The sequence below is a fragment of the Phyllostomus hastatus genome, unplaced genomic scaffold, assembly GCF_019186645.2.
Source record: "Phyllostomus hastatus isolate PE091 unplaced genomic scaffold, TTU_PhHast_1.1 phas_scaffold_200, whole genome shotgun sequence".
NCBI classification, from domain to species: domain Eukaryota; kingdom Metazoa; phylum Chordata; class Mammalia; order Chiroptera; family Phyllostomidae; genus Phyllostomus; species Phyllostomus hastatus.
Window position 1 is genome coordinate 11,085,930 of NW_025334016.1, and position 14,124 is coordinate 11,100,053.

Below are 14,124 nucleotides of genomic sequence, written 5' to 3' on the forward strand. Positions count from 1 at the left end.
ATATACAGAGGAACAAAGACAAGGATGAGAAACAGTATAAGCAAAAAGATGATGGAGCAAGAAAAGGAGAAAGGGAAAAAAACAGCCTAGAATTCTATACTCCACAAAAACATCTTTCAAAATGAAGGTGAAAATAAAGACATATTCACACACACAAAAACTGAAAGAATTCATCATCAGCTATCCACACTACAAGAAATGTTAAAGCATATCCTCCTAGCAGAAGGAAACTGACACCAGATGGAAATAAGAAACAATGGACCAAAGAGCACTGGAAATAGAATATAGATATCAATAATATATTACCCTTTAACATTTACTTCTTATTATTTAAGTGTCGTTTATTTTTAAATTTTATTTTAATTGTTGTTGCAGTACAATTTTCTATCTTTTACTCCCATCCCAACCCACCCACCCAGCCCTCCCCTCCTCCCTCCCATTTCCACCTGCCCCTAGTTTTTTATCCATGTATCCTTTATACTTGTTCCTGTAAACCCTTCTCCTTTTCCCCTGAAATTCCCTCTCTTCTCCCCTCCCCTCTGAGTACTGTCAGTCTGTTCTCTATTTCAGTGTCTTTGGTTATAATTTGCTTGTTTCTTTTTGTTGTTGTTTAGGTTCCTGTTAAAAGCGAGATCAAGCCCTGGCTGGCGTAGCTCAGTGGATTGAGCGCGGGCTGGGAACCAAAGTGTCCCAGGTTTGATTCCCAGCCAGGGTACATTCCTGGGTTGCAGGCCATAACCCCCAGCAACTGCACATTGATGTTTCTCTCTCTCTCTCTCTCTCTCTCTCCCTCTCTTCCCTCCCTAAAAATAAATAAATAAAATCTTTAAAAAAAAGTGAGATCATATGGTATTTGTCTTTCACTGCCTGGCTTATTTTGTTTAGCATAATGTTTTCCAGTTGCACCCATGCTGTTGCAAAGAGTAGGAGCTCCTTCTTTCTTTCTGCTGCATAGAATTCCATTGTGTAAATGTACCATAGTTTTTTGATCCATTCATTTACTGATGGGCATCTAGGTTGCTTCCAACACTTGGCTATTGTAAATTGTGCTAAAAATGGATCTGCTTTGTGACCCAGCAATTCCACTGCTAGGATTATATCCTAAGAACCCTGAAACATCAATCCAAAAGAACTTATGTACCCCAATATTTAAATGTCTTTTAAAATAACTGTTTAAACAAAAGTAATAACAATGGATTATGGGGTTTTTACCCTGTGAAAGTAAAATGCACAGAAAAATATCAAAGCTTTAGAGGGAAAAAATGGAAGCATGTTATTGTAACATCCTTATACTAAATCTGAAGTTACATAATATCACTTCAAGGTAGATTGTGACCAGTTAAACATGTATACTATAAATCATGAAGTAACAACTAAAATAACAAAACAATGAGTTATGGTTAATAAGCTATAAGGAAATAAAGTGGAATTTTAAAATACTTGAGTAATTAAAAAGAAGGCAAAAAAGTAAGAAAAGGGGAAAAAACAAATGGAACAAATTGAAAATGAATAGCAAGATCACAAATTCAAAATAACCATAGCAATACTCACATCAAAGTAAATGGATAAAACATCCCAATAAAAGGCAGAGATTATCACATCAGTTTTTTTTTAAAAGCAAGACCCACCTACATGCGATCTACAAGAAACTCACTTTAAATATAAAGACATAAATGTGTCAAACATAAAAATATGCCCAACAATTCTACTTGTAAGTATATACCCATGAGAAATGGCCACACAAAAACTTGTTCACAAATGTTTGTAGAAACATTATTCATAATAACCAAAAAGTGAAAATAACCCAAATTTTCATCAACTCAAGGGATAAATAAAATATAGTATATTCATACAGTAGAAGAGTAGTCACCTATAAAGTAAATGAAGTAATGACATATGCTACAACATGAATAAACCTTGAAAACAGTACGCTAAGTGAAAGAAACCAGTCACAAAGGACCACACATCGTATAATTCCATTTATATAAAATGTTCAAAATAAGCAACTCCATGGAAACAGAAAGTAAAATGATAGTCGTCTAGGGCTGGAGGTATTGGGAGAAAACAAGATGTGACTACTAACGGGTACAGGGTGTCTTGTGGGGGTGATGAAAATGTTCTAAAATTGAATGTGGTGAAAAATTGATAGAACTTCATAGGAAATCATTAAGAATATAGAATATTTGGCCTATCTAGTGTGGCTTGGTGAGTTGAACACTGGCCTGGGAGCCAGGGGGTCACCAGTTTGATTCCCAGTTAGGGCACATGCCTGGGTTGCAGACAGAGTCCCCAGTTGGTGGCATGTGGGAAGCAGCCAATCAATGTTTCTCTCCCTCCCTGCCTCTCTCTCTAGAACTTAATAAATTAAGTCTTTAAAAGAAAATTAATATACAATATTCAAGCTAGAATAATTTTCACAAAGAATTAAGTTGAAGGGACTCAATTTTAAGATCCACTTGAAAGCTGCAGTAAGCAAGATGGTGTGGTATTGGCAAAAAGCTAGATACAGAGATAAGTGGAACATAATACAAAGTCCATAAATATATCCACATAAATATCAGCAATTGATTTTGGACAAAGTGCAAGAGTAATTTAATAAAGGAAAAATCATCTTTTTAACAAAAATGTTGGAAAAATTAAACACTGATATATTAAGAAATGAACCTCAACCTATACCTTATACCTTTTACAAAAAATAACTCAAAATAAATCACAGATATAAATGTGAGATGCAAAACTGTAACTTTTAGAAGAAAACATATGAGAAAATCTTTTTTTAATTTTTAAAATAATTTTATTTATTGATTTTTAGAGAGAGGAAGGGAGGGATAAAGAGAGGGAGAGAAACACCAGATTCTCACATGCCCCAGCTGGGGGACTGGCCTGCAACCCAGGCATGTGCCCTGACTAGAAATCGAACCTGCAACCTTTCAGTTCACAGGCTGGCACTCAATCCACTGAGCCACACCAGGCAGGGCAAGAGAAAACCTTGACCTGGGGTTAAGCAATGAGTTTTTAGACATGACAACCCAAAGTATAATCAATAAAAAAGGAGAAGTTAATAAATTGGACTGCATTGAAATTTAAAATGTTTGTTCTGCAAATGACACTGTTAAGATAATGAAAACACAAGCTACAAAATGGGAAAGAATATTTGCAAGTTACATATCTAACAAAAGAGTTGCATCCAGAATATATAAAGAACTCTCAAAATTCAAAGAAAATAAATAATACAATTAGAAAATAGGCAAAATACTTGAACAGTCACTTGAAAAAGGATATGTGAATGGCAAATAAGCACATGAAAACATGTTCAACATTAGGGAAATAAAAATTAAAACTGCAATGAGATACTACTACACATCTATTAGAATGACTAAAATAAAAAATACTAACAATACTAAGTGCTGGAGAGAGCATGGAGCAACTGGAACTCTTACACATTGCTAGTTGGAATGTATAGCCACTACAGAAAACAGTTTGGAAGTTTCCTTATAAAGTTAAACTTACACTTACCCTATTACCCAGCATTCCTATTCCTGGTTATTTACCACAGAAAAGAGAAAACATACATTCACACAAAACCCCATAAACTAATATTTACAGCAGCTCTATTCATAATCACAAAAACCTGGAAACAACCCAACTGCCCTTTAACTGACAAACAAATAAACAAACTGTTATATCCATAAAATGAAATCTAACTCAGCAATAAAAATGAGCTAACTATAAATACATGCAACAACATGGATAAATCTCAAAGGCATTATGCTGAGTGAAAAAGCTAATCCCAAAAGTTTACATATTGAAAGTTTCCATTTATACACCATATTTGAAAACACAAAACTATAGTGATGGAGAATAGATCAGTGGTTCTCAGAGTGGGGAGGTAGCATGAGAGAGTTTCTTAAAAATACATTAAAAAAACAAATGAAAATTGAAATTAAAAAGGAGTTACTGATTCTCAAGTCATGTAAGCCTAACATCATCACATGTAAACTAATGTCAAATAACATTACTCAGTGTCAGAAAGAGTTTAATAAGAGTAACAAACAGGATGTATACAACCTCACCTGTATAATCTTTCAGGCAGGAAGTTTAACAGGTTACCAGCTAACAGGTTAATAGGGAGGTTAATGTCTTCCCCAATCTTCTACTTTAATGAAAATTTCAAAACATACTAAATAGTTGAAAGAAGTGTATAAAGCACACCTCTTCACTCACCACCTAGATTTAACAATTGCTAGTATTGTGCCATATTTTTCTCTATATTATATGTGGCATGTTTATTTTTAGTGAAATTTTTTAAAGTAAGTTGCATACATTAGGACTCATTCTAATACACTTCACCCCTAAATACTTCAGCCTATGTCTCCAAAGACTTAAGTACATTCTCCTATATAACCTTGATTATCATACCTAAGAAAAATAACAGTAATTCCCTACTATCACCTAACACCAAGTCCACATTCAAATATTCCTGACTGTCCCCAAAACATTTTTACACCTTTTTCATGAACCAGAAGCCAGTCAAGTTTTCTGTGTTACATTTGGTTATGTCTCTGTGTCTATTAACTTAGAACACTGTCTTAGTCTTCTTAAACTACTGAAAAAAATACTAGGCTGGATGGCTTAAACAACAAACATTTATTTCTGCTCTGGCTGGATGGGTCAGTTGGTTGGAGCGTGGAACCATGCACCAAAAGTTGCAGTCTGGGTTCCTGGTCAGGGCACATGCTTAAGTTACCAGTTTGATTCCCAGTCAAGACATATATGGAAGACAACCAATCAATGTTTCTCTCTCTCCTTTCCTTTCTAAAATCAATGAATATATTCTCAAGTGAGGACTTAAAAGAAAACATTTATTTCTCACAGTTCTGGATGCTGGGAAGTCCAAGATCGAGATGCCAGTAGATTTAGTGTCTGGTTAGAGCACTCTTTTTGGCTTGTAAATGGCTGCCTTCTTGCTGTTATCTTCACACAGCAGAGAAAGGGAAAGCTCTGGTTTCTTCCTCTTCTTATAAAGGCACTAATCTCATCATGGAGACTCACCTTCATGACCTCATCTAACCCAAATCATCTCCCAAAGGCCCCACTTGCAAGTACCATCACACTAGGGATTGTACTTCATTGTACGGATTTGCAGGGGAGGTACAGTTCAGTCCATAACAAACACTTATCTGCCTTTTTGTTTCCCTCGACAAAGACTTTTTGAAGAAACCAGGGTAACTGTCTTAGCTGTCTTGTAAATTGTCCCATATCTTGGATATGTTTGTTTACGCATGGTATTTTATAATTTGTGTCTGTCTCCTATAGTTCCTACAAACTGGAAGATATGCCTAAAACCTCAATTAGATTCAGAAGAAACATTTGGAGGATGAATACTACACAGATAAAGCTGTATGCTTCCTATTACATTACATCAGGAGACACATAATACTAGAGAGTTCCACAAGGAGTGAGGATAAATTTGATAAGTCGGTTTTAAGATTGCCATACATTTCCACCCTTCCTTTGATAGTCAAGTAATCTGTGGGGTGATACTCAACACCATGCAACTACCATGTTCTCCAACAGCATCTCACCTAAAACTCTTGAATTGACTGAAAATCCCTAAATCAATTATCATTGAGGGTTGTAAAATGGTGATTTTTCTAATTACATCATTCTAAAACGGTTAACTTCTGAAAGTTCCAAGAAACACTTTGAAGAAATATTGTTTTTTCTTCTTTAACACACATTTTAGTTCTATTCATAACTTTTAAATAATTAATGCTACCTTACCACATAACAATAATCAATCTCTAATGTATTTTTACTACATAAAAGTCATTTGCTTTATTTTAGAACAATGTTTCAATTGTAGAAGTATTGTGTCAGTGTTACAGGAATTTCAGACCATTCAGAAGACTATCAAGCAACATCTCCCTCCTTCTCTCCCAACAACTGAACCCACTGCCAAAACATAACCACTGCTAAGTTTGTGTATCTTTCCAGGGAATCATATATGTCATATATAAATGTCTACACATCATGTTTACATACATATATTACATAATTTTTAAGGAATAAATGAGATAATACTACACATAACTGATCTGTGCCTTGTTTTTACCACAACAGTATATGTAGACAGCAGCCTTAAAAGGAGATCCCAAAATACCTCTTTTATCAGCTGCATAGTATTCCTTAGCAGGAATGTGCTATACATTTAAACCAGTCCCTTCTTGATGAGCACTGCAACTTGTTTCTGCTGCAACAAATGCTGCAGTGAAAGTAATGTAGCATACTAATGCAAGCATTTCTGAAGAATAAAGTCTAATAGTTGAGACTGCTGGATAAAAGAGTAGGGTAGATCCATTGTACCTCTTTTTCCTAGGTATTAACAAATAGCCCACAAAAAATTGCAGCTCTCCTCACTCCTACTAACTGCATCCTAATGCATTGTCGAATTATATTAGGTCTCTACTGAACCAGGCTCAAGTAGCAAAGAATCACAAAGTCTACAGTGAGAATGAAAACTAATATTTACTAAGTGTTTAAGTGCCAGAAACTGCACTTGACCTTTAGAGTATCTCATTCATGCAATAATCCTGTGAGGTAAGTGACACTGTCTGCATTTTTTAAAAGAGGAAGCTAAGGCTCAGAGAGCTTACCCAATGTTATATACAGCTTTAGAAGTAACCTGGCCAGCATTTGAACCCAAGCAATCTGTACCAAAGTGAGACCCTATGGAGCTGCCCAAACTAGGGCCAAAGTACAAGTTCTTTAAAAAATGAGGGCTTTTGATTAACCAGGAAGAAGGTGGTCCTGAAATGTTTGTTCACAGGCTCAAATGTTAATTTCATGCTACTGCAAAAGATCACATTTTCCCCTTTCAAATTTTGCCTGTGAACCCACTCTCAGTCTGTACTTAAGTAATCCAGCTCCAACAAAGCAACAGTGAGCCCACAAGCCACAGAACCTGGAGGGGCTTGGAAAAGTTAATAGGCAGGAAGCAGGAGGGAAACAAGAAGCAGGTGGTAGACTAGCATGGCCAAGTTAGGTATTTTGGACCCATATCAGTTGTCACAAAAATATTATGGGGGAAGTGGAACTACTGTACACATGAGAGAGAACCACAATTAACTGACGCAGTCTGTTTATACCAGCTTTCCCTGCCTCAAACACTTGCTATTTCTGCTGCACAGACATGCTGTGCCCAGTAACTTTAGGATGGCACATAATCACTACAGAACCAGGCAGCTGGGAGCTCCCTTTCCTGACAAAACAGGTTTCACTAGTGGCCTTGGCTGTTGCCATGAAGCTCCCATCACAGGGTCTGGGGTACTGCTTTCAACTTCCCTGGAGTCTGGTCTGTGGTTACCTTCCCTTGTAGCTGTCTGGGGCTGTTGTCAGGGAGGAGTGTTTATAAATCTCTCTTGGTGGAAGGGGGAGTTACTTTCCATTTAAATGGTAAGGATTCACAATGTATCTGTCTTTTACTGTCTTTGGGTCCTTTGCATCAAAATAAGTGCAGTTGTTGGATCTATTTGTGCACACCACTCCTAATTTAACATCAACTATTTATTGGGAATAATGGGATAAAAAGAAGAAGAGAAAGGGGAAAGAAAATAGCTTCCCCTTTCCCCCTATTGTCTCAATCCCAGAAGCTGCATAGGTACAGACAACAATTGAAAGTTGACAACAGAAATTGACAACATAATGTGATTTAAATAAGGAGAAATGGACATCGAATTGGATGATCTGAGAAGCATCTTCAAATACCATCACAAATGCCACAGAATGAAGGCATGGGCATGCTTTCAAAGGTCAAAATCAAATAGCACAAAAGTGTATAGAGTGATGTCTCCCTCCAATCCCTATGTCATGGCCACCTAGTTCCTATCCTTCACCTCTACAAGGAAACCAATACATATAATACATATACTAGCAAATATATGTATTATCACAATTTTATTTATTCATTCATTCATTCATTCATTCATTTTTTAGAGGGAGGGAAAGGGAAAGAGAAAGAAAGGGAGAGAAACATCAATGTGTCGTTGCCTATCGAGGGCCCAAACTGGGGACCAGGTCCGCAACCCAGGCATGTGCCCCGCCTGGGAATCGAACTGGTGGCCCTTTGGTTCCCAGGCCTGTGCTCAATCCACTGAGCTACACCAGCCAGGGACAATTTAATATATTTGTATATAAAAGTCTTCCCTCTCAGATTAAAGTACCACTTAAATATGGCAGAAATCAGATTTTTTTAATTTCAAAGACTTTTAAAATTCACAGTTGAACTCTTTCACTCATAACAATTTGCTCATATTTAAAAGTTAAATTGTTTACCTCCAGAAATGAAGTGAGGCCCCCAGCATGCAGCAGATACTAAAATATTTCTTGTGTCATTTGTCCTTTATTACTCAGAGACAACAGGACAATTACTCACTTCCTCTATTGATCTCAACAAATGCAATCTGATTTCTTACTACTAAAAAAGAGAAGTCCTGAAAACCTGCACTGCATTCACTTAAGTGTTCAAAGATTTTCATACTGCATTTTTTATCAGAATTTCGATAGTCTCCGGTATATAATGAATAATTAGCTAATCAAATGACATTAGAATTCAGATTGGGAGGGGGTTCTTGAAATAAAAGAGACTATCTCAGAGAGAAATATTTTCTCACAATTATAAGCAACTCACATCAAAATATTAATATTTGGCATAACCTAGGACATTACATATTGACAAACTAAAATTTTTAATACATTTTAAAGTAATACTAAAACCCAAAGACATAGTACAAAAATTACACAGAATGCTATGAAATGATGCTGCCATTTCTGAACAATCACCAATTAAACCAGATTTCAGTAACACAAAATGAAACACTGTAGTACAACTCCAGTGACTAAAAGCTTGTGATGAATCTAAAAAGTACATATCAGCAAAGGAAAATTCCACTGCTGTTTTTAAGCGTTAAAATAAAGGTGATTGAGAGCCTAAGAACATGGAGTACTCCTCAGAAAATGTATTTTTAAATCACCCATTAGGTTTCCATGCACTTGAGCATGTATTTATGAGCCTGTCAAAGATACCTTCTAAAATATTTTACATTGTACTTTAATGAATCAGGTACAAGGGCTATAAAATAAAAATATTTTCAAGGCTATCTATGTAATATAAAGGCAATCTTCATTTGCATTATGGCTTAGAATCAATCACCAGAAATGATAATGTGCTTTAACTCCCCACTTTGCTCTCTGCTGAGGAAACCTCCTAACTTACATGCAGCCCTGGCATCAAACATTTGTCACCAACTGACACAACCCACAGAATTCAAGAATGACCAAGTATCAAGGCCAAAGTTTGTATTTACACCTGTAATTTTCAGTAACCATACTCAGTTTTGGACCTGGTCCTGTTTCCATTCAAGATCTGTGGATACCCTGAAAACCGAGGGCTCCTGACAGCACTTTGTAACATTTGTGGCCATTAGCCTGGGCTGTCAACAACCAATCAAGAACCAAGAGAAGCAACTCCCAGGGCCAAGGGTAATTTTCACATTAAAGATTTAGGTGTCTTCTTTCCATTCTCTATCAGGGAACCCTGAATGGAAATTGAATGGAGAAATCCTTCCAGTATAAGTGATAAAGTAAAATGCTGCCTCTTGGGACAGGTCATGAGGTGGGCTCTTCTATTTCAAATCAGCGTGCCAATGTGGGCCCTAACTCTACAAAAAGAGAATGCTTGGTTCCTGTTTGGAGTGACAGGGTGGGGTTTAGGGGCATAGTGAGAAAGAAAGGATGATTCATATCGTGGCTAAGTGACACATACAATGACAGAAGATTTGTACTGACCACTGTGCATGTGACACACCATGTGCCATTAAATCCAGAAAAGGATGGTGGCAACAGCCCACCCCTCACAACAAAAGAAGGCTGACTCCAGAATTAAAACCATTACTTTGCCTCTTCATACATTCACAAATGTATCTTCAAAGTCACGTCCATGTTACAATCTGAGGAATACAAAAACTCCTCTCCTCTTGGAGTAAGGCAAGTAACTGGGCACAACTTCCCCCCCGGACATAAGGGTGGAAGACGTGCCCATCTCCAGGACTAGTTCCAACATGGCTGTGTACCACTCTGAGTCCTGAACTACAATCACCTTTCACAGTGCTTCATGCTCTCACATTATTAACTAGAGACCAAGGAACACATCTCAGAAGTGGACCCCCAGACAGGCTGCCCATGGATGTAGCATCCACCAGGCCACCCCAGCCCATACCAAAGCCAAGAAGCCCTCAGCCCTCGCCCTGACCCTCACTGTGGCCTGCCTCCCAGGATAGCGCAGTCCCCTGCGAGGTCATCCACCTCCCGCCAGGGCACACACATTCTATTGAACTGAACTGGGGCAGGGGTACGGGGCGAGATGGGGCAAGGGTAAGTCAGAACCCGGTGGACAGAACCAGGCCACCTTTGTGCCTGTCATTTTCCTGGTTCCCCGTTAAGAAACGTCTAAATGGGGTTGAATTCTTTTCAACAGTAATAGAAAACCAGAAAATGCAGACAGTTGACCTTGGAAACCAACACCGTAGCAGCGGGGAAAGAAAAAAGGCAAAAACAACAACAAAAAAAAAACACGTTGCAAGTGATGGGGAACACAGTGAAGCACAGAGAGGAAAGCAGTGGCCAGGCTGCCCGAAAGGTGTTGGGGTTATAGGCAGGAGCGGGGTGCTCACCATAGATCATAGCCAGCCCGGTCTCGTGCAGGAAGCGCACCCGGCGGTGCTTGAAGAGCCAGATGGTGAGGATGGTGAGCGTGAGCAGCAGAATGAAAGTGAGCAGGCTCACGCTGTCTTGCCTGTGGCTCTCCTCCGCTTCCTTCTCAGTAGCGAGCTCCTCCATGGCGCTGCTGTCCTCAGCCGCCGCCCCAGAGGAGGAGGCCGCGGCCACTACACGCAGCCCCCGACCCAGCAACAGCGGCAGCAGCAGCAACCGCATTGGCAGCGCCTGGGCAGCCCGCCCCTGGCCAAAGCGCACCGAGTCATCACCACCTGGCTCCATGGCCTCAGAGCCGCCTGTCTGTCCGGCGTGTGGACCTGCAGCCCGCGCTATCGCTATCGGCGAGATCGGCGAGTTGACTCCTACCAGCAGACCTGCTGGAGTGGTGGTGGCAGCAGCAGCTCCTCCTCCCGTTGGCGCTCGATAGGGGGAGGGGCGCGCGCAGTGCGCAAGATCCCCAAGCACCGCCCCCACCACCCCCCCCTCGCCCGCGCACCTGTTCTGCCCCGAGCCTCGCAGTGCCTACCCTCGGTCGAGCCACCAATGCAGGTTTGGCTGTCACCCTTCGACTCACGGACTCAGCTGCCAACCCCTGGCTTCTCAGAGCTCCTCCCCGGGTCCTGGCGTACCTGGCCAGGCCGTCTGGGGTCATGGGGTCAGATTCTAGAGCCCTTGCCACCACATACCCTAAACGGGACGCCAGAGGTCACCCGCCTGGCAGGAACGTCAGCTTGGATTTGCGCCCTGAGTGGCCTTCAGTCCTTTCTCCGGGGCCACTGAAGAATGTTTCATCTCAGATAGTGTGTGTAGCCACCCTGAGCTCAATAAAGTGGGGGCCCTGGAGGAAGTGAGGAGCCACGAAACCACCTTACCCCTTACAGCTCTCCTTCCACTCATAGTGCCTGCTAGCCTTCAGGGCTTCCCAGAATCTGCCAGGCTTTATTCAAACCTCTGCTCTACTCTGTCCCAAAGCGAGGACCCGCAAGGGGTCGGAATGAGGGGAGAGCAAAATGTATTCTTCACCACTTGAAAAATAGACTCACTCCTTATTCTGGGAAGAGGGCTGAAGGAGCTGAACACTTGCCATTCCAGGTAGATGAGTGGTGGAACGGGTGGGGGGAGGGGCATCGTGTATTACTTTTATGTTGACATTATGGTAGCCCAGAAAGTCTTCAGATAATTCTTAGGATCAGGCCCAGCTCTGGGAAAAACTATAAACTGGACTCTGAAGGATAAAACCTCTCAGAACAAATTCTCAGGAACTAGAATTTTCAAGCTACCCTGTTCAAGAAAGAAAAGAGCGCCCTGGCTGGTGTGGTTCAGTGGATTGAGCGTTGGACTGCAAGCAACAGGTCACTGGTTTCATTACCAGTCAGGGTGCGTGCCTGGGTTGCAAGCCAGGTCCCCAGTAGTGGGAGCGTGAGAGGCAATCATACGTTGATGTTTCTCTCCCTCTCTCTCCCTCCCTTCCCCTCTCTCTAAAAACAAATAAATAAAATCTTGAAAGAAAAGAGAGACCAAATTATAGTCACTGAATTCCCAGTGCCTAGCACTGTACTCTTAAAGTGTTTATTGAACCACTCTGAAACCAACTGCTTCAGAGAAATCCGGGATTTCTCTCCTGGATTTCTCTCCCAGAGGCATTTGCATTTTTTAGAGGATTCATTGAGGAAAGCAAAGCTGAACTAAAAGAGCAATTATAGGATAGAGATGGCATTAGGTAGGAAAGATATTTGGAGTACTGCAGCCTTCCTGTTTCCCCTCTAGGTGAACACTCTGGCAAGCCCGTTTAGGCCCTTCTTTAAGCAGAAGAATCTCATCTAGATTTTAGGTAGAGTTTCCTATTCCTCCAGTCACCCAAACCCTGAAAAATCCATATACCAGTCATACCTCAGTACTCGGCTTCAGAATTCATCAAACCCTGTACTCATCACATTTTGATGAGGGAAAAAAAAATGTTTCAGATCTTGGCACTTGCTTGGGACTTGTTGCACTTTCTAGAACTTGCATGAGTCATGACACCACCCCACAAGAGAAAATGCTTCATAGTTTGGTACTCATTGATTTAGGCACTCATCACAAGTTTCAGAATGAATTAATGATGAGTACCAAGGTACCACTGTACCCTATGATTCCATGAAGGTTTGCAATGAAATTGCAAACACTAACAACTTAGATGGTCACTGAGAAAGTTATATAACAATGGGAAAACTTGATCTAATTTCTGGAAACTCATTAAAATCTATGTTTGCTGAAAACTGGCTATACTGATCACAATATTTAATATTACACCCCCTTGGGTCCCCAAAAGTCAAAAACAGAACTTCTCCCTATATATCGTTCATTCTGAGGACAACTCAGGAGCTACCTTAAAAGTGCAAAATTCTTAGTACTTGTGGCAGATTGTATTTTCCAAAAATGCCCACAAGCATATTTCCAATCCCACATGCTCTCCCAGAACCATGCCACTCTCCCATCAATAAGGGGCATCTATGTTCCCACCCCCTTGAACTTCAGTAGACCCTTGCAACTGCCTCAAAGAATAGAATGTGGCAATGAAGACTGGGTAACTTGTGAAGCTAAGTCATAAAAAAGCAGCCTAGTTTCTACCTGACTCACTCTCACCTTCTTTCTCTCACTTTGGAGTCCTGAGCTTCCATGTAATAAATCTAGACCACAATGAGATATCACCTCATACCTGTTAGAGTGGCTATCATCAAAAAGACAGAAGATTAAAAAATACTGATGAGAATGTAGAGAAAAATGAACTTTTGTGTACTGATTTGGTGGGAATGTAAATTGGTGCAGTGACTATGAAAAACACTATGGAGGTTCCCCCAAAAGTTAAAATTAGAACTACCATATGATCCAGCACTCCCAGTTCTAGATATATATCCAAAGGAAATTAAAACAGTATCTCAAAGAGATATCTGCACTCCCATGCTTATTGCAGCATCACTCACAATAGCCAAGATACAGAAAGTGCCCATCAATGGATGAATGGATAAAGAACACACACACACACACACACACACACACACACACACACACACACACAGGAATATTCAGCCATGAGAAAGAAGGCAATCCTGCCATTTGGGACATATGGATAGACCTTGAGGACATCATGCTAAGTGAAATAAGTTAGACACAGAAAGACAAATACTGTATAACCTGACTTATATGTGGAATGTAAAGAAGCTTAATTAGTAGAAACAGAGAGTAGAATGTTGGTTACCAGGGCCCAGAGTGGGGGAAATGGAAAAAAAGTACAAACTTCCCGTTATAAGATGAATAAGTTCTGAGGAACTAATGCACAGCATCGTGATTATAGATAATACTATACCATAT

At 40.1% G+C, this 14,124-nt stretch overlaps 1 protein-coding gene across 2 annotated transcripts in view; it reads right to left on the reverse strand.

The window, feature by feature from the left end:
• Positions 1-11,141, reverse strand: part of SLC9A7 (solute carrier family 9 member A7) — a 161,337-nt gene extending 150,196 nt beyond the window's left edge. For both annotated transcript variants that reach the window (XM_045860498.1, XM_045860497.1), the window contains exon 1: positions 10,731-11,141. In XM_045860498.1, coding sequence (XP_045716454.1) covers positions 10,731-11,055 — 325 coding nt within the window. In that variant the 5' untranslated portion in view covers positions 11,056-11,141. The remainder of the gene's footprint in view (positions 1-10,730) is intronic.
• Positions 11,142-14,124: the final 2,983 nt, after the last annotated feature.